The following is a 22,477-nucleotide window of genomic DNA, read 5'->3' on the forward strand; positions in this document are numbered from 1 at the left end:
CCCAAACTAAAATCAGGGAAGGAAATGATAAAGCAGAGGAATTTATTTTTTCAGGTCTGAAACAAACCTCTAGCCTCATCTCTGTGCCTGAGGCCTCAATTTTAACCTTAATTGTAATACAGTAGACAGTTGCCATGCTGGTGAGAGGAGAGAATTGGAGTTGTCTCAGTACCATAAATGTACAAGACAACTTTTTTTTCTTTCTCCCAAGAATTATATTTTGGGGATCCTCTTGGAATTTTAAGTCAGGAGATAGAATTGTGGCTTCATTTCATGTATTTTCTCAAAATTTGGTTTCGTATTTTTGTTTTATCTTGTTCTTTTTAGGTGCAGGTGGTAGCATTATCACGAATTTTGAGCAGTTGGTGAAAGGAGGTTGGAAACCAGAAGCTGATGAATGGCTGAAGATGTCCTAGTAAGTTGGTATGAACTATACTGAGACCCAGCCTTTTATCCTTAGATCTTACCAAATTTATTTTTAAAAACATTTTGAGGACTCTAAATGTGGATGAGATAAACAAATAAGTAAAATGATAATGGGAAGAAAACTAGGAAACAAAAATTTTTCAAAAAGTCTGCTCTCTTAAATGTAGCTTTTAAAATAAATATTGATTCTTTTCTCTGTGTGTTCCCCCTCTTAGAAAATAAAACCAAACAAAAACTCTTGGATTGTTGTAGAATTGTGGGAAGAGTGTGTATTTAAGGAGAGAGAACTATGTAGGAACAGACTTCTCTGGAATCAGTTGCAGGCTGTTGGCATTTTCACTAATGGCTCCAGCATCACCCAGATTTCAAATTATTCATAGTTTTGGTAGTGAAATTTCAAGCTTTGGGAATAATAAATACATTATCATAAAGCCCTGTTAGTTGCTTTAAAAATGAGAGTTGAGTTTAATTATGTAATTGAGTTTAATTATAAGAAAAAGATGAGAGGAAGTAACCCACTCTATTCCGTACAATGCAGACTACCTTTGGCGTCCATTTAAGAGCATCTGATCGTTAGATGTTCTCTAAGACACTGACACAGTCTTAAATAAGTCACAAATATATCCCTGATGCACCTGAAAGTGAAACAGAAATACAGTTAATGTTCCCACAATTCAATTAGGAAAAGACTTAGGAAATAGTGGCCACAATACGCAAGGTGAGGAAGAAGTCATGTGAAAATAAACTCATTACAGTGGATTAAAAATGAAGGCTGAGAAGCAGTATGAATGATGAAGTATATGTTTGAGTGAATCAGTAACTTTCAGGATGCCTAACTTGGAATGTGGCCCTTAAAGCTTGAATGAGGTAGTTTAGAAATAGAACAAAGGAGGCTTTGATTGGTAATAAGTTATAAGAAAGACACTAGTGATATTCAAGGGAAATTTTTCTCATTTCAAGTTTATGCCTTGAAATGTCTTCCATAAAACATTTCTTGGGGCTATAAAACTGAAATCAGATTATGATTCTCGTGTGTTCAAAACCTTTGCAGTGACTTCCCTAAATGGCCATGAGACCTCCAACATATGCGTCTCCCTCACACCCAATTTGCTTTGACTTCAGCTTTTACTGTTCTCTCCCTTGCTCACTGCACTCTATCCTTGAACAAGCCAGGTGTTGTCTGGTTTAAAACTAACTTTTCTTTGCCTAGAATCATTTTTCTCAGTTGGCCAACTCCCTCAGGAGTACAGTTGGCCCTTTGTATCCATGGGTTCTGCATTTGTGGATTAACCAACTGTGCATTGAAAAATACCAGAAAAAAGATTCCAGAAAGTTCCAAAAAGCAAACCTTGAATTTGCCATGTGCTGACAACTATTGACATAGCACTTATATTGTATTTACAACTATTTACATAGCATTTACATTTTTGGGTATTAAGAAAAAAATCTCAAGATGATTTGAAGTATTTGGGAAGATGTGCATAGGTTGTATGCAAATACTACATTGTCTTATATAAGGGACTTGGATTTTGGTATTTGTGGGAGGTCCTGGAACAAATTCCCTATGGTTACCCAAGAGTGACTATTTTCACCATGGAAATGAGAAAATGCTACAAATTAGGGCTTTCTATTCCATCCCCCATCCCACCCAAGGAGTTTGTTTGGTGCTATAAGGTTTTTCAGGACTTACCTACTTTTCCCAAATTATGCTGTGAAACATGGGACTTTCAGATGCTTTGTGGAAAAGTATTATGTGGTCAAATATGTTTCAGAAACATTGCATATAGAAATGTACTCTCTTTATCAGAGAGTCACAATATGTATAAATATTCTGAAATCTCTGCTGCTTCATGCTACGAAGAGAGATATTTAGCTTTATATAGCTCAGCACTTCCAAAACTTTGTATTTACGTAACTAATTTTTGTGTTACATATATTAATAATTAATTAAATTAATATTTTGAGAGTACTATTTAAAGAACATAGAGATAAATCATGTTTATTACTTACCAACTTAAAATGTGTTTTATTTTCAGCCCTGCCAAGGTAACCCTGCTGGGGTCAGTTATCTTCACATTTCAGCAAACCAAGCATCTGGCAATATCAAGGCATAATCTTATGTTCCTCTATACTATGTTTCTTGTGGCCACAAAGGTAAGATTTCAGAGTATCAATAAAACAGTAATACAAATTCTATGTAACCAGAATTCTGCATAAGAGGCAAGTAACAGAAACATTTATTTTTTTTTTTTTACAATAGTCTAAAAATACCAGTTTAGGGGAGTTTATTCAGCACATCCATGACTTACTGAAACATAGCTCTTCTATGATTCCTCATTTGATTTGCATTAAGGCTATTAGGAAAGATTTGCAGATGGCCTTGTAGTACATTGAAGGCCAGAAAGTAGTGAAAATAGCCAAGGCTGATCAGAGACTGCAAAGATAGTGTTGTGTCATTTGTACAATGAGGTACTTGGAGTGGATGTTCTCTGAAGTTCCTTTAAACTTTAAATTTTTGAAATTTTATATTAGAACATATTTGTGGTCAGTCTTTTCAATTACCATTGCCTGGTTGGATGCTTTATTCCTTCTTGAAGATAGGAAATAGCATGATACAAGATCGTAAGTTTTAGAGACAGGCAGTCTTAAATTCAAATCCTAGTTTTGCTGTCTGATCCCTGAATATGCAAGTCACTTAATGTCTGTGAATCCGAATTTCCTCATCTTCATTGTACCAATTGTTGACGAGATTGGAGATGATGTATGCCATGCTATGACTGTGCTTGACACATGTTAATGAATTTTATTTGCAGCTGTATCATGAAGCTAATTCTGATTATTCTTCTTAACAGTTATTAGATGTTTTTCACTATTCATAAATAGACAATTGATTTTAAAATAAGATTATTATTTAAGCCTAGAAAAATTTTATAAATAACTATCTCAGCCTAGATATTTTTGGCTGAAAACTTAACTATGGGATCCTTAAAAGGAAAACAGGATGTATTATGTAAATTTATTTATAACTTAGAAAGAACCAAATCACTTTAGGGATCATTTATTTTTATTCCAGTAGTCTCTGCAATGAAGGTGATCTGTGATTGTTATAATTCAAATATTATACTTAAAATACCTGAGGCAAAATCTCTTCATATGTGCCCTCTTTTTCCAGTCATCAAACTTTGAGCTGTATTTTTTTGCAACAGCTTTACTGGGATATATTTTAACATACCATACAGTTTATCCATTTAAAGTGTTAATTCAATGGTTTCTAGTATGTTTACAGAGTTGTGCAGCTATTATCACAATCAATATGAAAATATTTTCTTCACCCTAAAATAAACCTCATACTCATTAGCAGTCACTTGACTTTTTCCCTCAATCCCCTCAGCTGTAGACAACCACTAATCTACTTTCTGCTTACAAATTTGCCTGTTCTAACATCTCATATAAGTGGAATCATACAATTTGTGACCTGTGACTGTTTTTTTTACTTAGCATGATGTTTTTGAGGTTCATCCATGTCATAGTATGTATCAGGATGTTATTCCTTTTTATTGCCAAATAATACTCAGTTGTGTAGATAATACCACATTTTATTTATCAGTTGATGGATATTTGGATTGTTTTACTTTTTGACTAATCAGAATAATGAGCTACAAACATTCATGTACAAATTTTTGTGTGGTTATGTATTATATTTTTCTTGGGTATATCATATAGAAATGAAATTATTAGATCATATAGTAACTCTGTCTTTAACCTTTTCAGGAACTAACACTGTTTTCCAAAGGGGCTTCATCATTTTACATTCCCACCAGCAATGTGTGTGCAAGTTCTGATTTCACCACTTTCTTACCAACACTTAACTTTTTTATAGAGCCATCCTAGTTGGTGTTAAGAGGCAACTCGTTGTGATTTTGATTCATATTTCCCTGATGACTAGTGATGTTGAGCATCTTTTTGTGTGTTTGTTGGCTATTTGTATATATTCTTTGGACAAATGTCTATTCAGATCATTTGCCCATTTTTAATCATATCATTTCTGTACTATTATTGATGAGATTTTGTTATTATTATATGTATATGTGAAAAGTAAATACATTGTTTATTTGGAGGTATAGGGGTCTACATATGTCTACATGTATATTTGTTATGTTCCCTTTCTTTTCTGTCTCACTTATTTCATAATGGTTGAGTAGTATTCCATTGTATATATATACCAGTAGTCCATTGTGTATATATACCACATCTTTTTTATCTAGTTATCTATTGATGGGCACTTAGGTTGTTTTCATGTCATGGCTATTGTAAATGCTGCAATGAATATAGGGGTGCATATATCTTTTTGAGTTACTTTTTATGTATTCTTTATATGAATACCCAGAAATGGGATAGCTGAATCATATGGTAGTTCTATTCTTAATTTTTTCAGGAATCTTTATACTGTTTTCAGTAGTGGCTGTGCCAATTTATGTTCCTCCCAACAGTGTATGAGGTTCCCTTTTCTCCACATCTTCTCCAACACTTGTTATTGCTTGCCTTTTGATAATAGTCATACTAACAGGTGTGAGGTGATAACTCATTGTGGTTTTGATATGAGTTTCCCCAATAATTAGTGATGTTGCGTGTCTTTTCACGTACCTGTTGGCCCATTGTATATCTTCTTTTTGAAAATTGTCTATTCAGGTCTTCTGCCCATTTTTAAGTCAGATTGTTGGGTTTTTTTTTTTTTAATATATTGAATTCTATGCACTGTTTATGTATTTTAGATATTAATCCCTTATTGGTCTTATCGTTTGCAAATACTTTCTCCCAGTCGGTAGATTGTCTTTTTGTTTTGTTGATGGTTTCCTTTGCTCTGCAAAAGCTTTTATGATTAATTAGGTCACATTTGTTTATTTCTGCTTTTATTTCTTTTGCCTTGGGAGACAGATCCAGAAATATATTGCTACAATTTATGTCAGAAAGTATTCTGCTTATGTTCTCTTCTAGAGTTTTATGGTTTCAGGCCTTACATTTAAGTCTTTAATCCATTTTGAGTTTATTTTTGTATATGGTGTGAGGAAATATTCTTATCTAATGTAGCTGTCCAGTTTTTCCAGCACTACTTACCGAAGAGACTATCTTTTCTCCAGTGTACATCTATTCTGGCCTCCTTTGTTATAGATTAATTGACCATAAATGCATGGGTTTATTTCTGGACTCTCTATTCTGTTCCATTGATCTGTGTGTCTGTTTCTCTGCCAGTACCATGTTGTTTTGATTGTTGTAGCTTTGTAGTATAGTCTGAAGTCAGGGAGCATGATACTTCCAGCTTTGTTCTTTTTTGTCATGAGGTTTGTATAAAACGTCTTGTAGCTCAAATAGTCCTTTTTCCATGGATAGTATCTTGTCTTCATTTACCTATATAGATTCTGTCCTTTTTGTTTCCTGTTACATTTTTATTGTCTCAAATTATCCCTTTTTGTGTTGTGAATTTGTTATAAAATTGAAGTAGCTACAGTTATTTTTCTGTTTTGCCTGCCCTGTAACTTTTATGCTGTAATAAAGTTTTAAAAACTTATTTTGATATAGAGTTTCGATTTCCTCATTCTGTCTATTTATCACCTTACTCAAAGTTTTGTGTACTTTTACTTTTTGTTTCTTACATTTCATGTGGGCAGGTCTAGTGTTGATGAACTCCCTCAGTTTTTGTTTGTCTGGGAAGGTCTTTCTTTCTTTTCTGTATCCGAATGATAACTTTGCTGGATAGAGTATTCTTGGCTCACAGTTTTTACCTTTCAGTATTTTGAGAATGTCATTCTTCTTCCTCTTGGCCTGTAGAGTTTCTGCTGAGAAATCTGCTGATAGCCTAATGGGGGTTCCTTTGTAGATTACTATTCTTTAAAAAATTCTTTGTATTAGTTTTTAACAATCTTAATATGTCTTGGAGAAGGTCTTTTTGCTTTGAGGTAGTTAGGTGTTTTCTTCATGGACTTGTATATCCAGTTCATTTCCCAAGTTTGGGAAGTTCTCAGCTTTTATTTTTTTAAATAAACCCTCTACTCCCTTCTTTCTCTCTTCTTTACCTAATGTTGCTCTTCCTAAAAGTGTCAGATAGCTCTTGTACAGTTTCCCTTTGTTTTAAACATCTTGAGTCTCTTTTGTCTTTTACTAGTATCATTTCTAGATTTCTATCTTGAGCTCACTAATTCTCTCTTCCATGTGATCTGTTCCATTTCCATTGCTTTCTAATGCATTCTTCATCTCGTTTATTGTGTTCTTTAGCTCCAAAAATTTTGTTTGGTTCTTTTTAGAGTTTTAATCTCTTTGGTGGAGTATTCCCTCTTTTCATTCATTTTATTCCTGAGCTTATTGCACTGCATTTCTGAGTTTTCTTGTAGCTTGTTGAGTTTCTTTGAAGCTATTTTGAATTCTCTACCAGTTATATTGCAATATTCCATGAGTTTAGGTTTGGTTTCTGGAGAATTGCCATTTTCTTTTTGTGATACAGTTACTGTGGTTTTTAATGGCGCTTGATGAGTTGTTCATCTGCCCGTGCATTTGAAGCCCAGAACACCTTTCTACTTAATTCCTCATGAGTCAATAGATTAGAAATTAGAGGCCTTTCTTTTGTTTTCCAGTAGGTGGCGCTATAACACAAGTTTTTGGTTTCTTTTACCGGCGCTTCCTCTGGTTATATTTCCACCTTCCACTGCCTCTTTCAGAGATGTTGTCCTGTGCCCTTGTTATAAGTGCTTGTACCTCAGGGGTTACTGGTGCCTTGCTCCTGCCAGTGTTGCTAGTGTCACCACGTAGGGCACTGGGATGGTGGATTCTTCCGCAGTGTCCAGGGTCTCCTGGGTGGCAGACTCCATCATTGTGAGGGGAGAGGGATGGTGGTCGGGAGCTGGGGTTGTGTGGGTGCCATGTCTGGTGTTGTAAGGTTCCTGGGATTGGTAACTGGGTGGGGGAACAAGTGAGCTAGAGTTGTGAGCATCTTCATAGCTGAAGAGACGGGTCCTAGGCCCTGCAGCCCATTTACCTGTGCCTGTGGTGCTGCTGTGGCTGGGAGGCTGGAGTCCTGTGTGCTACTTCTTGCAGCTACTGGGGTCTCTGGAGCTATGGGCTCAGCTTCTGCAGCCGGAGGTCCAGGACTGCAGCACGGCTTCCACACTTCTTCAGGTTCCACCTCTTCTGTGTGTTCCAGTCCACCCATCTGTAGATGTACATGTATATGGCATTCTCTAGCATCCTGGTATGTTTGGCAGAGGCATCTTTTTTGAGTTGTGGATATTTTACTGGTTATAGATTGAAGGGGAGACAGAAGGAGCAGCTCACTTTGCCATGATGCTGATTTCACTCCTATGTTTAATTTTTTAAGGAACTGACATGATGTTTTCCAAAATGGCTGTATCCACTGGCATTCCCACTAGCAATACATGAGAATTCCAGTGGTTCCACGTTTTTGCTAATAGTTGGTATTGTCAGTCTTTTTAAGTTTAGCCATTTTGTATGTATATAGAGTTACCTCATTGTAGCTTTATTTTGCATTTCTCTGATGACTAGAGATTTGAACATCTTTTCATGTGCTTACTGACCATTTATATATTGTGGGCAGGGAGTATTCAAATATTTTACCCATTAAAAAATGGATTATCTTATTATTAAGTCATAACAAGCTACCAAGCCTTTGTGAAATGTGTGTATTGGAAATATTTTTATCCCAGTTTGTGGCTTTTCTTTTTATTTTCCTAATGTTGTTAGAAGAGCTGAAGTTTTTAATTTTTATGAAGTTCACGTTATCAAAATTTCCTTTTAAGACCCTGCTTTTTGTGTCCTATCTAAGAAATTCTTTCATACCCCAAGTTTGTGAAGATTTTCACCTGTGTTTTCTTCTTATAGTTTTATTTTTACATTTAGTTCTGTGATTTATTTCAAATTAAGTTTTATGTTTGGCATGAGGTAAGGGTCATGTTTATTTTCCTCATACGAATATAAAGTTGTTCTAGCACTATTGTTTTCTTTCTTTTTTAAATTTATTTTTTTATATAGTGGCTAACATTTGTAAATCTCAAAACTCCCAAATTTATCCCTTCTTGCACCCTTTCCCCGGTAACCTTTTGTTGCAATGACTATTCTTTCTGTCATTGCCTTATCTTGGTACCATTGTTGAAAATCAGTTGCCTTTACATATGTAGAACTATTTCTGGACTATGTTCTATTCCACTGATTTATATGTATATCCTTAGCAATGCCAAACTAGCTTAAATTTATATAACTTTATAGTATGATTTGAAATCAAGTAATATAAATTCTTCAGCTGTGTTCTTTTTCAATATTTCTTTGGCTATTCTAAGTTTTTTACATTTCCATATAAATTTGATTAGAAAATCACTTTCGACCAAAGGAAAAAAGGCTTTGAGATTGTATTTAATCTATAGATCCATTTGAGAGAAATAATGTCTTAAAAATACTGAGCCTTATAATCCATTAATATGATAAATCTTTCCATTAATTAAGTCTAAAAATTTCTCTTAGTAATGTTTTGTGGTTTTCATTGTTTTGCATCTATTTTGTTAAATTTAAATTTACCCTGAAGTAGTTCCTTTTTTTAGTTGCTTTTATAAATAGTAATTTTTAAATTAAAAAATCTTAATTTCACATTGCTTATATGTAGATTTACAGTTGATTCTTGTATGTTGTTCTTGTATCCTGTGACCTTGCTAAATTTACCTGTTGGTTCTGTTATCTTTCTTGTAGATTTCTTAGTGTTTCTACATACACAGTCTTGTTGTCTGTAATGAAGACAGTTTTCCTTCTTCTTTTTCAATCTGGGTGCTATTTATTTGTTTTTCTTGGTTTATTTTCCTGGCTAGAACCTCTAGTGTAATGGTGAATAGAAATCGTGAGAATGGACATCTTTGTCTTGTTCCTGAGAAGTGAAAAAGCATTTAGCCTTTTATCATTAAGTATGATACTAACTGTAAGTGTCTTACAGATACTCTTTATCAGGATGAGAAAGTTCCCTTCTATTCCTAGTGTGCTGAGAATTTTTATTGTGAATGGGTAAGGAATTTCCTTAAATGCTGCTTCTGCATGGGTTAAGATGACTGTTTTTTTCCCCTGTATTCTGTTAGTATAATGGATTATACTGATTGATTTTTAAAAAAATTTTATATCAACCTTTCATTTCTGTGATAAACCGCATTCAGTCATGGTGTATCCTTTTTGTGTATTGCTGGATTCAAAAATTTCTGATATTTTTCAAGTTTTTTTTTTCCAAAGTGTTCATGGAAGATTTTTTTATTTTTGTAATTTCTGTGTCTGGTTTTTGAATCATCATTAAGACTGGGCTCATTAAATAAGTTGAGAAGTGTTCGCTTGTCTACTCTCTGAAAGAGTTTATGTAGATTTGGTATTGTTTTAAATGTTTGGTATAGGACAGTTCAGATTTTCTATTTTATTTGTGTTCATTTTGGTAAATTGGACTTTTTAAGGAATTTGTCATTTCACTTAAATTTTTGATTATGTTGACATGAACTTGTTTCTTTGTTACCCCTTTAATGTCTGTAGGATTTGTAGCAATGTCTCCACTTTCATTCCTGGTATTGGCATTTGTATCTTCTCTTTCTCTCTTTTCAAATCGGTTCAACTAGATAGAAGGTTATCAATTTCATCAGTTTGTTTGAAAGACTCAGCCTTTGTTCATTGTTTTCTATTTTACATTACACTGATTTTAGGTCTGTATCATGTCCTTCCTTATACTTACTTTGGGCTTACTTTGTTCTTTTTCTATAAAGAAAAGATTGATGTTTGACTCTATAACTTTTTTTTTTAAGTTGCATGGCAAAAACCACCAAGACAAAGTCAAAATGCAACTGTAGAACTGTGATAACATACTTGCAACATATATCACAGAAGGCTTCCTAATATATAACAACCTCTTAAAAATTAAGGGATAAAAAAGGACTAAAAACCTAATAGAAAAATTAAAAGAAATTTATCAGCAGACATTCACAGAGACAAGGTATGAAGATGTCCCTTAAACATATGAAAAAATGTGAAACTCATTCATTTGGAAATAGTAATTAAAATAACACTCAGATACCATTTTTCACTTACCAGACTGGCAAAAATTAGAGTCTGGCTACATAGCCTACTACAAAGAGAATAGGGCACTTTTCCTCTTCAGTGTTTTTTGGATATTCTGGCATGTTTGTTTTTCTTTTCAGGTCTTTCCCACCTTTTTTTGCATATTGATACGAACTTAAATGGCAATTTGTCTAACTCTGTAATAAAATTTGTTGGTATTTCTCATTGAGATTTGTATTCAGCTTATAAATTAACTTAGGGAGGCAGTTATATTACATAGGGACAGAAGCATAGAGTGAAACAGGAATGAGGAGAGAGTCATGAGTTTTTCTGATATTTAAAAAAGGAAAATCCAGAATGGGAAACTGGAAAGAAGCTGCCAGATATATATTATAGGGCAAGGTGATGTTTATTGGAGGGCATTGAGGAGGACCTAATGGAGTAGACACTTTGCAGTTGTGCTACAAAGGATTGTTTGGATTTGGGCAGGTGGAGACGGGAAGAAGTATGTTCTGGGTGGAGAGAGATGACTTGTGTAAATTTTGTTTATATAGGTATATTGTAATAATCTTTGAATTATTTGTGTGAGGTAGAAGTTATGATTATTCATTGTACTCTCAATGCTAGGCACTATGAAGTATATAAAAGTACGTAAGTACTGTTTGTGCCTTACATTTTATGTCACATTTTTCTGGGCATATTTTGAAATGATATAACATGAGATATTATATAAATAATGTGGCAGAGTACTACTCAGCCATAAAAAAGAATAAAATAATGCCCTTTGCAGCAACATGGATGGACTTGGAGGTGATCATTCTAAGTGAATTAAGCCAGAAAGAGAAAGAAAAATACCATATGATATCACTTATATATGGAATATAAAAAAAGAAGAAAGAAGACACTAATGAACTCATCTGCAAAGCAGAAACAGAGTCACAGACATAGTAAACAGTCTTGTTGTTACCAGGGGGAAAAGGGGTGGGAAGGGATAAATTGGGAGTTTGAGATTTGCATATATTAACTACTATATATAAAACAGATAAAAAATAAATTTCTTCTGTATAGCCCAGGGAACTATATTCAATATCTTGTAGTAACCTATAATGAAAAAGAATATGAAAATATATGTATGTATATGTATGACTGAAACATTATGCTGTACACTACACCAGAAACTGACACATTGTAAACTGACCATACTTCAGTTAAAAAAAAAAGAATGTGGCAGAGCCTTAAACAGTTCCTTTACCTTAATTAATTTATATTTTAGGATATGTTTAAATATCAGATTATCTTTAGGGCTTTTGCTTTCTTTGTCTTCCTTCCCTTTTTAAGCAAGAGACTATGAAGTCAAATGCCATTTAATTTAGGTAATATGCCTTTTCTTTGAATAGTTTGCTAAGTAAGGAGATAGTTTTATATTTTATTTTTAAAGAATAAGAGTTCGTTCCATTTGTTATCATTGTATTTGTGTCACCTTTCTGAATCAAGCCATGATAAGAGGCAAAATTCACAGGAATCCGTCCATGAACCTCATAAGTCTATCTCAGCAGTAATTTCTGATGTCAGCAATACTTCTCAGCTGAGTGATGAGTCTACTGAGAGTGGAGATTCTATTAAAACACTTGACTTTGAAAAATTCTTACTATGGTTCATGTTCTCAGGAAATACTTTAGATCCTGACACTTTTCTCTTTTGGATTTTGTAAAAAGTCATTGCTGTTTCCTGACAGTGGACTATTGTTTGATCTGAATTCTTTTATCTTTTATTGGCAGTCCACAAAGTCAAGCTATGACCAAGGTAATTATGCTAGTACATGTCATTGTAATTAATTATTCCAAAGAATAATTTAATATAAAGAAGTTCTTCCTAGATCTTAACCAGTAATGGCATAAACTCAGAGGTTAACATATTTGGATTCTTCTCATGCTGTATTCTCTCCAGGTGATCACATTTGTATTCATCCCTTTACCTTTTACTTGTATAGGTTATGACTTCCAAATCTATATCCTTTACTTAAACATTTCTGGGCAAACCTCCATTACTGCACTTACTCTTTACTGTTTTGTAATTATTGATTTACTTGCCTTTCTCTGACTAGTCTGTAAGAGCCCTGAGGGCAGGGACTACATTCAGCATTCTTCTGGCAGCCAGGTATAAGGCACAAACAGATTATTTTAATCCTGTTGGTTTTAGGCTTTTTTTTTTTTAAAGTGCTATTCTGTGTCATATTTGCCCTTCTAGAATGTGACCCTTTTGGGGTCTCAGTTTAAGCCTGGGGTGTACCCCTGGACATGGACAGCTCCACTTTGCCTGGCCTTAAACTCCAACCTTAGTGCTGGTCTTCCCAGTACCAAGCAGCAGGCTGCTGACGTGTTTTCTCGGCTTTTTGGCCTCTCAGCTGTTGCTCTCTGCTAGGTTTTTTTTTTTAAATCTTTCTGTGTTTGCACAGCTTAGCATTGGTAAACTACTCCAGGAGAGATTACACATGGAGTTTTGGGCTTACTTGCATGTGGTTCCTTCCTCTGTTATTGCCCTCAAGTCCTAGATGCTTTGGCCTTCTCAGACTCCAGCCTCTGTCTGTTTCGCCCATTTGGGATTTCTGCTTTTCATTCCCTTATGCTGTGAACTCACACATATTCTTAAAAGGAAAAGCCAGGATAGTTGAAAAATTCACCTTGTTCAGCTTACTTTCTTTTAGGGATCATAGCCCCATCAGGTTGTGCCTGTACTGGTTATTCTCCAGTGCCTTTTAACAGTTGTTTTATATATTTGTGTCTTTTATGTTGATTTTGTTGCGATATTGAGTCTGATAGAAGCTTTTTAGTCATGATTGGCCTGTAGTTCATGTGCATACATTTTAAAAGTGGTTGTTATTTTGTTTGTTTTTATTGAGGTGAAATACATGTAACAAAATCAGCTATTTAAAAGTATACAATTCAGTAGCTTTTAGTACATTCACAGTGTTGTGTGTGCATGCATTTTTAATTTATATAAATGATGCAACATTATAACTCTTATTCTTTGTCTCATTTTCACCTGACAGTATATTTTAAGAATTTTTTTCACATAACTTTTCTATTTATTACTTTTTAACAGTTACACAGTATACATTTCACTTCTCCTTTCCTCTTATGATGGACACCTACTTTGTCTCCAGCTCCCCACTACCTAGACTGCATTGCAGATAATAAGAATTTATTCTTGATTCCATTGTCCTCAAGAAAGCTGATTATATAGGGACCTCTTCTGGAAATTTGATTCCAAGAATATCTAGATTGATTCATTATCTGAGATCTGCTGGAGGAAATGACTCTTGGAAATTCATGGGCTTTTTGGAACCGTTCTAGTGCATAAAGTTCTCCCAGATTCATTTTGGCACCAGTGTAATTTCTTGAGAAAATGTAAACATCTCTGAACAGTATACATTTTATCAGATAAAAGATTGATAGCATTCTCCATTCTACCTTTCAGTGTCTCAGTAACTTCTGTATAAAAATGTATATGGACAACATTGGATGCTAGAGGCTCACTACAGTTCCTCCTAGTGGCAGTATTCTGTGATTTACTGAAAGTCTGTGACTTTAGATAATGATAGAATGCAGTGTATTTAGTGATTGAGCTCAAAACCTGAGTGTTCCAAACTGCTTCACCACTGACTACCTCTGTGACTTTGAACAAGTTCAACCTGTCAGAACTTCAGTTACATATCTCTATGATAAAAATAATAATAGAGTAGTTGTTGGATTATACTGAAAGAGAATAGGTAATATAGAGCACTTATCAAGTTCTGGCACATGTTAAGTGCATAGTAATAAAAGCTGTTCTTGGTCATTTGGTATGGACTGTCAGTGATATTTTATCTTGTTATTTCCTTTCAGTACTAAATATTTTTGTGCTTATGCTGCTCATTTGGCACTCAAAAATGTGGTACCTTATATTATTGTTAATGAGTTATGTTATTTTCCAATAATTAAGTATAAACATAGAGAACAGATTTTTTTCCAGAACCTAACTTGGTTTGCTTCTGCTGAAGATTAAATTAAGAATGCATTTTGAATACAGTGAGAAGTTCAACAAAGAAATTAGGAAATACAAGATGGTAATAGATAGAAGTCACATAGCCCAAGAATACAATAACTAAACTAAGAAGTTTCCTGGAGGGGTTTAATAGCAGACAAAAAGGATCAGTGAACTTGAAGTCCAAGCAGTGGAACTCACCCAGTCAGAACTGCAAAAAAGAAAAAGAATGAAATAAAGTGAAGATAGCTTAAGGAACTTAAGGGACAACATCAGGAGGACTAACATTCCCATAACAGGGCTCCCAGAAGAAGAGGAAAGAGAGAAACGGGCAGAAAAATTATTTGAAGAAATAATGGCTGAAAACTTCCCTAATGTGGGGAAGAAAACAGACATACAGATCCAGGAAGCCCATAGAGTTCCACATAAGAGGAACCCAAAGAGACCCACACCAAGACATTATAATTAAAATGTCAAAAGTTTAAGACAAAGAATCTTAAAAACAGCAAGAGAAAAACAGCTTGTTATGTATGAAGGAATCCCCAGAAGACTATGAGCAGATTTTCCAGCAGAAACTTCGCAGGCCAAAAGGGAGTGGCATGATATAGTCAAAGTATTGAAAGAAAAAAACTTCCAACCTAGATTATTCTACCTGGTAGAATTATCCTTCGTAATTAGAGGAAAGAGAAAGAATTTTCCAGATAAGCAAAAGCTAAAGGAGTTCCTCACCACTAAATTGGAGAAATGTTAAAGGGACTTCTTTAAGCTGAAAGGAAAGGGTGCTGATTAGTAACAAGAAAACATGTGAAAGTACAAGTCTCATTGGTAAAGGTAAATACATAGTAAAGTAGTAGGTCAGTCACTTACAAAGCTGGTATGAATGTTAAAAGCTGAAAGTAGTAAAAATAACTATAACTACAATAATTAAGAGGTCACACAAGATAAAAAGATGTAAAATGTAACACCAAAAATGAAAAAATGGGTGGGGGGTGGAGAGTAAAACTACAGAGCTTTAAAATGCATTTAGACTTAAATTGTTACCAACTTAAAATAGACTGTTATAAACATAAGTTGTTATATGAAAGTCCCATGATAACTGCAAGCCCAGAGCTAGTGGAAGGAAATAACAGAGTGGAAATAAATGAAGTATAGACTAAGAAGACAATAAAAGATATTAGTCAAACAAAGAGCTAGTTCTTTGAAAAGATAAACAAAATTAACAAACTTTTAACTATACTCACCAAGAAAGAAAGAGAGAAAACTCAAATAAAATCAGAAATGAAAGAGAAGACATTACAGCTGATACCACAGAAATACAAAGATTGTAAGATTACTGTGAACACTTAGGTGCCAACAAAGTGGACAACCTAGAAAGAAGTGGAGAAATTTCTAGAAACATACAACCTACCGAGACTGAATCACAAATAAATAGAAAATCTGAACAGACTAATTACTAGTAAGGAGATTGTATCAGTAACCAGAAACCTCCCAACAAATAAGTCTAGGACCAGTTTTGCTGGTGAATTCTACCAAACATTAAAAGCAATCCTTCTCAGACTCTTCCAGGAATAGAAGATAAGGTGATGCTTCTAAACTCATTTTACAAGGCCAAGATTACCCTGATACCAAAACCAGACAAGGATGCCACAAGAAAAGAATTACAGGGCAATATCCCTGATGAGCATAGATGCAAAAGCCCTTAACAAAATACTAGCAAACCAAATTGAACAATACATTAAAAGGATTGTATACCCTGTGATCAAGCGGGATTAATTCCATGATGCAAGGATGGTTCATCATTTGCAAATCAATCAGTGTGATACATCACATTAACAAAATGAAGAATAAAAAATCATATAATTATCTCAATAGATGTAGAAAAAGCATTTGACAAAATTCAACACCCACTTACAATGAAAACAAAGTGGATATAGAGGGTATGTACCTCAACATAATAGAGACCATATGTGACAAGCCCACAGCCAACATAACAGTGAAAACTGAAAGCTTTTCCTCTAAGATCAGAATAAGGCAAGGATGGCCACTCTCATCACTTGTATTCAGCATAGTATTGAAGTCCTAGCAAGAGCAATTAGACAAGGAAAGGGAGGGAGGGAGGAAGAAAGGAAGGAAAGAAGGGAGGAAAGAGGGAAAGAAAGAAATCAGTCCAAGTTGGAAAGGATGAAGTAAAACTGCCTCTATTTGCAGATGACATGATATTATAAATGGAAAACCAAGAAACTTTTAGAGCTAATAAATGAATTCATTAAAGCTGCAGGGTACCAAATCAATAAACAAAAATCTTACATGTTTCTATGCATGAATAACAAACTATCAGAAAAAGAAGTTGAGAAAATAGTCTGTTTACATTTGCATTAAAAAGAATAAACTACTCAGGAATAAATTTCAGGTGAAAGACCTGTATGCTAAAAACTGTTAAGACATTAATGAAAGAAATTTGAAGAAGACACAAATAAATGGAAAGTTATTTCATGCTCATGGATTGGAAGAATATTGTGAAAATGTCCATACTACCTAAGCAATCTACAAATTCAATGCAATCTCTGTAAAAATTCCAATAGCATTTCTCACAGAAATAGAATGAATACTTCTAAAATGTGTATAGAACCACAAAAGACCCCAAATAGCCAAAGCAATCTTGAGAAAGAACAATAAAGCTGGAGGCACCATGCTCTCTGATTTCAAACTATATTACAAAGCTATAGTAATCAAAAGAATATGGTATTGGCATTAAACAGACACATAGATCAAAGGGACAGAATTGGCCCTGAAATAAACCCCCACACATATAGTCAATTAATTTACAATAAGCCAAGAGTATATAATGAGGGGAAGGAGAGTCTCTTCAATAAATGGTGCTGAGAAAACAGAAAATGGTGGAAGAATGAAACAATCCCTGTCTTATACTATTCACAAAAATTAACTCAAAATGGATTTAAAGACTTAAATGTATGAGCCAAAATCATAGAACTAGAAGAAAACATAGGTGGTAAGCTCCTTGACATCAGTCTTGATGATAATTTTTTGAATTTGACATCAAAAGCAAAGGAGGCAAAAGCAAAAGTAAACCAATGGGACTACATCAAACTAGAAAGCTTTTGCACAGCAAAGGAAACCATCAACAAAATGAAAAGACAACCTACTGAATGGGAGAAAATAGTTGCAAATCATGTGATTTGATAAGGGGTTCATATCCAAAATATATAAAGAACTCATAAAACTCAATAGCAAAAAAATATAATAATCCAGTTAGTAAATGGGCAGAATAGACATTTTTCCAAAGAAGACAGCCATCAAAACCACAGTGAAATAACACCTCACACCTGTTGGAATGGCTGTTATTAGAAAGACAAGAAATAACAAGTGTTGGCAGTGATACGGATGTGAAGGAAAGGGAACCCTCATACACTGTTGATGGGAATGGAAATTGGTGCAGTCACTATAGAAAACACTGTGGACATTCCTCAGAAAATTAAAAATAGAACTACCATAAGATCCATTGATTCCACTTCTGGGTATTTATTCGAAGGAAACAAAAACTAATTTGAAAAGATATATGCACCCCCATGTTCACTGCAGTGTTAACTTCGAACACTTACAAGATATGGAAGCAACCTAAGTGTCCATTGATAGATGAATGGATAAAGAAAATGTGATATGAATACATACAGTGGAATATTATTCAGCCATAAAAATGAAGTCTTGTCATTTGCTACAATATGCATGGACCTTGAGGACATTATGCTAGGTGAGAAAATGAGACAGACAAATACAGTATGATCTCATTTATATGTGGAATGTAAAATTTAAAAAACCCAAGCTCATAGATACAGAGAACAAATTGGTGGTTGCCAGAAGTTGGAAGAGAGGTGAGGATCAGTGAAATGGGTAAAGGGGATCAAAAGGTACAAAATTCCAGTTATAAACAAGTAAGTCATCAGCACATAATGTATAGCATGGTGACTGTTGTAATACTGTATTGCATATTTGAAAGTTGCTAAGAGAGTAGATCTTAAAAGTTTTCATCACAAAAAAAAATGTTTTTTGTATGTGTGCAACTGTATGGTGACAGATGTTAACTAGACTTATTTTGATGGTCATTTCACAATGTATACAAATATCAAATCATTATGTTGTACACCTGAAATGTCAGTTATACCTCAATAAAAAAACGTGTTTTGAATCTTTTCTTTTTTACTTTCCCCTCTCAGTTTTAGGAAACAGAAAACGTTTGTACTTAAATTCAAAACTGAACTTTTTTTTTCAGATAACCATGATGATTACAGAGACTGCTATTATGCCTTTTGCTCCTTTTGAGGATACATTGAGTCGAATGCTGTTTGGCTGGCAGCAGCAGTTTTCATCATGTGAGAAGAAAACTGAAACAAAATCATCCTTCAATGGTACTGGTTCATCGACCTCAAAACCTATAGCTGTTGCTTCAGATAAAGTTAAAAAGAAACACACTAAGAAGACTGAGTAAATTTTCTTGATGAGCTTTAGAAGGCAAAAAAATTCTTATCTACCTGTCAGATTGTGATAAACATTTTTATGTAAATGATGTAAAATAAAGATATGTAAGGAATGGAGGTGACAAAAAAGAAAGAACTTCTTTCTGCTTTAAGGGGACTGTCCCTTTCTGCATTGTAATTTCTTGAGTGTTATGAGTATATCATGCGAAATTGTTTTTCTAAGTTATATATAAAAGATTCTATTGTGATTTTTAAATAGTTTTATATTGATAAAAGAAGGCTAGATTTTTTTAATGTTAGGAAAAGTAAACCCACTGCCATTGCAAAATAACAAAAATTAAAATGTTACATTGTTTAATCTAGATATTTTCATATATATTTTTTATTTGAGTCTATTCAAGCTTTAGTTCAGCAAAATTAAACTTTTATTTCATATTACCATTATAATTCCTAGATGTGGAAAACAACTCCTGTTTGATTTTGAGTACTGGGAAGAACAAACTACCTAAATCACTTTATATTATGAATGAAAATAAATTATTAGCCTATTTCAGATGTAAACATTGTATACTTTGTCCACACTAAATGGAAATACCTGAAATTAAAAAAAAAATTTGCAGTATGTTTCAGTGAGAACAGAGTATTAGTTTGAGTCTTGAGTGTGTTTCTTGCCCTTGTTTATACAGTTTCTCTTTTCTCAAAAGAAAATCGGGTGTAATTTTAAATAAGCTAGTAAGCCCATGTTTTGCTTTGTACATTTTGAGGAACTTGTTTTTTTCTCTCTCCTTGAAACACATTTGTTTTTAACTATAGAAGAAACTATTTTTCTCAGCATTTCATGTATTCTTAAGTATTATTTCAATTTAAAAATTTCACCTTTATGTCTCCTCTCTAATGGATGCTTTTCAGTTTTCGGTTGAATGTCTCTTACTAGTTTGCATATGTTTGTTATATTTTAACCTACATGTACATATATTATTAATTTTATTTTAAATTAAGACTAGTTACCCTTATGTGGAAATGCTCAGCTCTAATGAGAATTGTCCTTGGGCATTTGATAGTAACCAGCTAATTAAGAAGAAACAAACTAAAATCTCATGGTAGTAGACCATTTGAATGAAGAATGATACTAAATCTGGTTCCTTATTTGTAAAAATGATAACAATAATAATAGTAAGAAGAAAAGGTACTAAATAATGTTAGATTTTATGGCTTTATTTCATAGTGTGAGTCCAGTTTTAATTTTAAAACTCTGACTGACATGATTTCTTCTACCAAGACCATGAGCCTCTAAAGACTTAGTATGTATCAGGCATTTTTGTATGGCATGGAAGTACTCAAATCATATTCAAGGTAGAACTCTTGGTTTTTAAAAATTTTAACAAGTATAAACACCAGCAGGGACTATACTTCTGCTTGTTTTTAAAAAAAGATTTTTTGAGGGGAGGACCTTTGGTAGCCTTGGAATACTAAAAAGTTTATTTTTAATATTATTACAGAAGGCATTAAACATTTAAGAGTTCAGTATTATCTTTGATACTCTTGTAGGTAAAAACTTCTCAGAGTTAACATGTTGCTAACTATTGACATAGTTTTCAAATTTAGGTTTAACTGTAGTTGAAATGGTAGAAATCTTGTTTTATACTTGTATTAAAGGACATATTTATTAAAATAAGTTATTTAGCACCAATGGAGTATTATATTCTTTTTATGGTTTTTTTCTATTTTTCTTGAGTCAGGAGTTGTACATTTTGACTGATATGGTATATATTCAGTGATTACTATCTGAATGAGATAGACAAACTTTATCAATCTATTACAACCTGTAATTCAAGGTTCTTAGGAAAAAGCTGTACTGGAGAACATGGTTTAGGCCTGAAACCTCCCACCCTCAATCTGTTCATGCTGCCTGCAGAGACTTGACTGGATTTGCAAAGCAGATTGTTAGACTCCTTAACCCAACATGTAGCATGAATAAAGCCTGTGGCCCTGCTTCACACAGCCAGTCATAGGTGGCACTGAGAAAGTCAAGACCTGGTAGGTCTTAAATAAAAGGAGACAAGACACTGGCTAGAGCATAGGCTGGTTTAACTCGGTAATCTCACCCTCTAGATCTCATAAGAGTGGTCTCACTCTTATGTAAAAAATGGCCAAAATAATTTCGAACTTTGTCAGACTAGTCATTCTAACTTGCTGAAGGTGTAAGGACTGTAGAGGGACCAGATATGTGGAGTGAGTGGATTTCAATGGAAATTCCAATTTTCCTATAGGCAGAGACCAAAAAGTGGAGAGAAGAGGAGAGACATTCCCTCTTTGGTGTATTTTTTTGTCTGTTCCTTTAGGGCCTGACATCATTACATTAAAATCTACCTCAGATCACAAGTTGGTTGCAATTGAGTAATATGTTAGAAATGGAATAATGTGTTCAGGAATGCCCTCTCTCCCTCCACTGCTCTCTTGGTGTTTACATTTTACTAGTGGTGAGACATACAGTAAGCAAACAGATGTGTTCTTGTGGTGATACTAAAGGTCATGAATATAAAGCATGACACAAAGATAGAGAGAGAGTTGGGTGTGCTTGTTTAGAGGATTGTTAGAGAAGGCCTTTCTGTTAAAACTATGTTTCACCAGAGACCTGAAGGAAGTAGGGGAGCAAGCCAGGCAAGACGTCTGTGTTAAATGCAAGGGTCATTCTGTTTCTTCATCTACTTGAGTTAGATTATGTATTTTCCCCCCAAAATTATTTAATTTATTTTTCTTATTCAGTACAGTTTCACACTTACAGTTTTTAAACATATTTCTTTGATAGAATTTTTGTTTTTACATTTTTTTCTTTTAAGGTAAAATTCACATGCAATGAAATGCATAAGCTGTAAGTGTACATTGAAAGAGTTGGCAAATGCATACAACTATATAACCTGAACTATTAAGATATAGAACACTAGCAGTGCCTCAGGAAGTTCCTTTCTAGTTAATCTGCCCCCTAACTGAATAGAAATAGAATCATGCAATATATTCTCTTTGGCGAAAGACTTCTTTCAGACTCATCATAATGCTTTTGAAATTCATTCACCTTGTGTTTATCAGTAGTTCATTCCTTTTTAATTGCTTAGTAGCATTCTACTATATGAATATGTCACAGTTTGTTTATCCTGTTGCTGCACATCAGAGCTGTTTCTAGTTTGAATATTCTGAATAAGCTACCATGAACATTTTTGTACAAGTCTTTTGAGGAACATATGTTTTTACTCCTTCTGAGCAAATATCTAGGAATGAATTATGTTTAGTTTTATAAAAAAAATCACTAGACCTTTATTCCAGAGTGATTGTACTGCTTCATTATTCACAACAATTTATGAGAGTTCCAGTTGCTGTACATTCTTACCAAGGATTAGTGTTGTCAAACATTTTAATTTTGTCCATTTCCAGTGGGTAGCTTGTGGATTTTTGGTTTTACT

General features: G+C 33.9%; 1 protein-coding gene across 1 annotated transcript in view; it reads left to right on the forward strand.

Moving 5' to 3' along the window:
- TMEM38B (transmembrane protein 38B) overlaps nucleotides 1-19,641 on the forward strand; it is a 40,673-nt gene extending 21,032 nt beyond the window's left edge. The window contains exons 4-6 of the mRNA XM_010978701.3: nucleotides 328-415; nucleotides 2,463-2,580; nucleotides 18,815-19,641. Coding sequence (XP_010977003.1) covers nucleotides 328-415; nucleotides 2,463-2,580; nucleotides 18,815-19,030 — 422 coding nt within the window. The 3' untranslated portion in view covers nucleotides 19,031-19,641. The remainder of the gene's footprint in view (nucleotides 1-327; nucleotides 416-2,462; nucleotides 2,581-18,814) is intronic.
- The last annotated feature ends 2,836 nt before the right edge of the window (nucleotides 19,642-22,477 follow it).

Source organism: Camelus dromedarius, chromosome 10 (assembly GCF_036321535.1).
Source record: "Camelus dromedarius isolate mCamDro1 chromosome 10, mCamDro1.pat, whole genome shotgun sequence".
NCBI lineage: Eukaryota > Metazoa > Chordata > Mammalia > Artiodactyla > Camelidae > Camelus > Camelus dromedarius.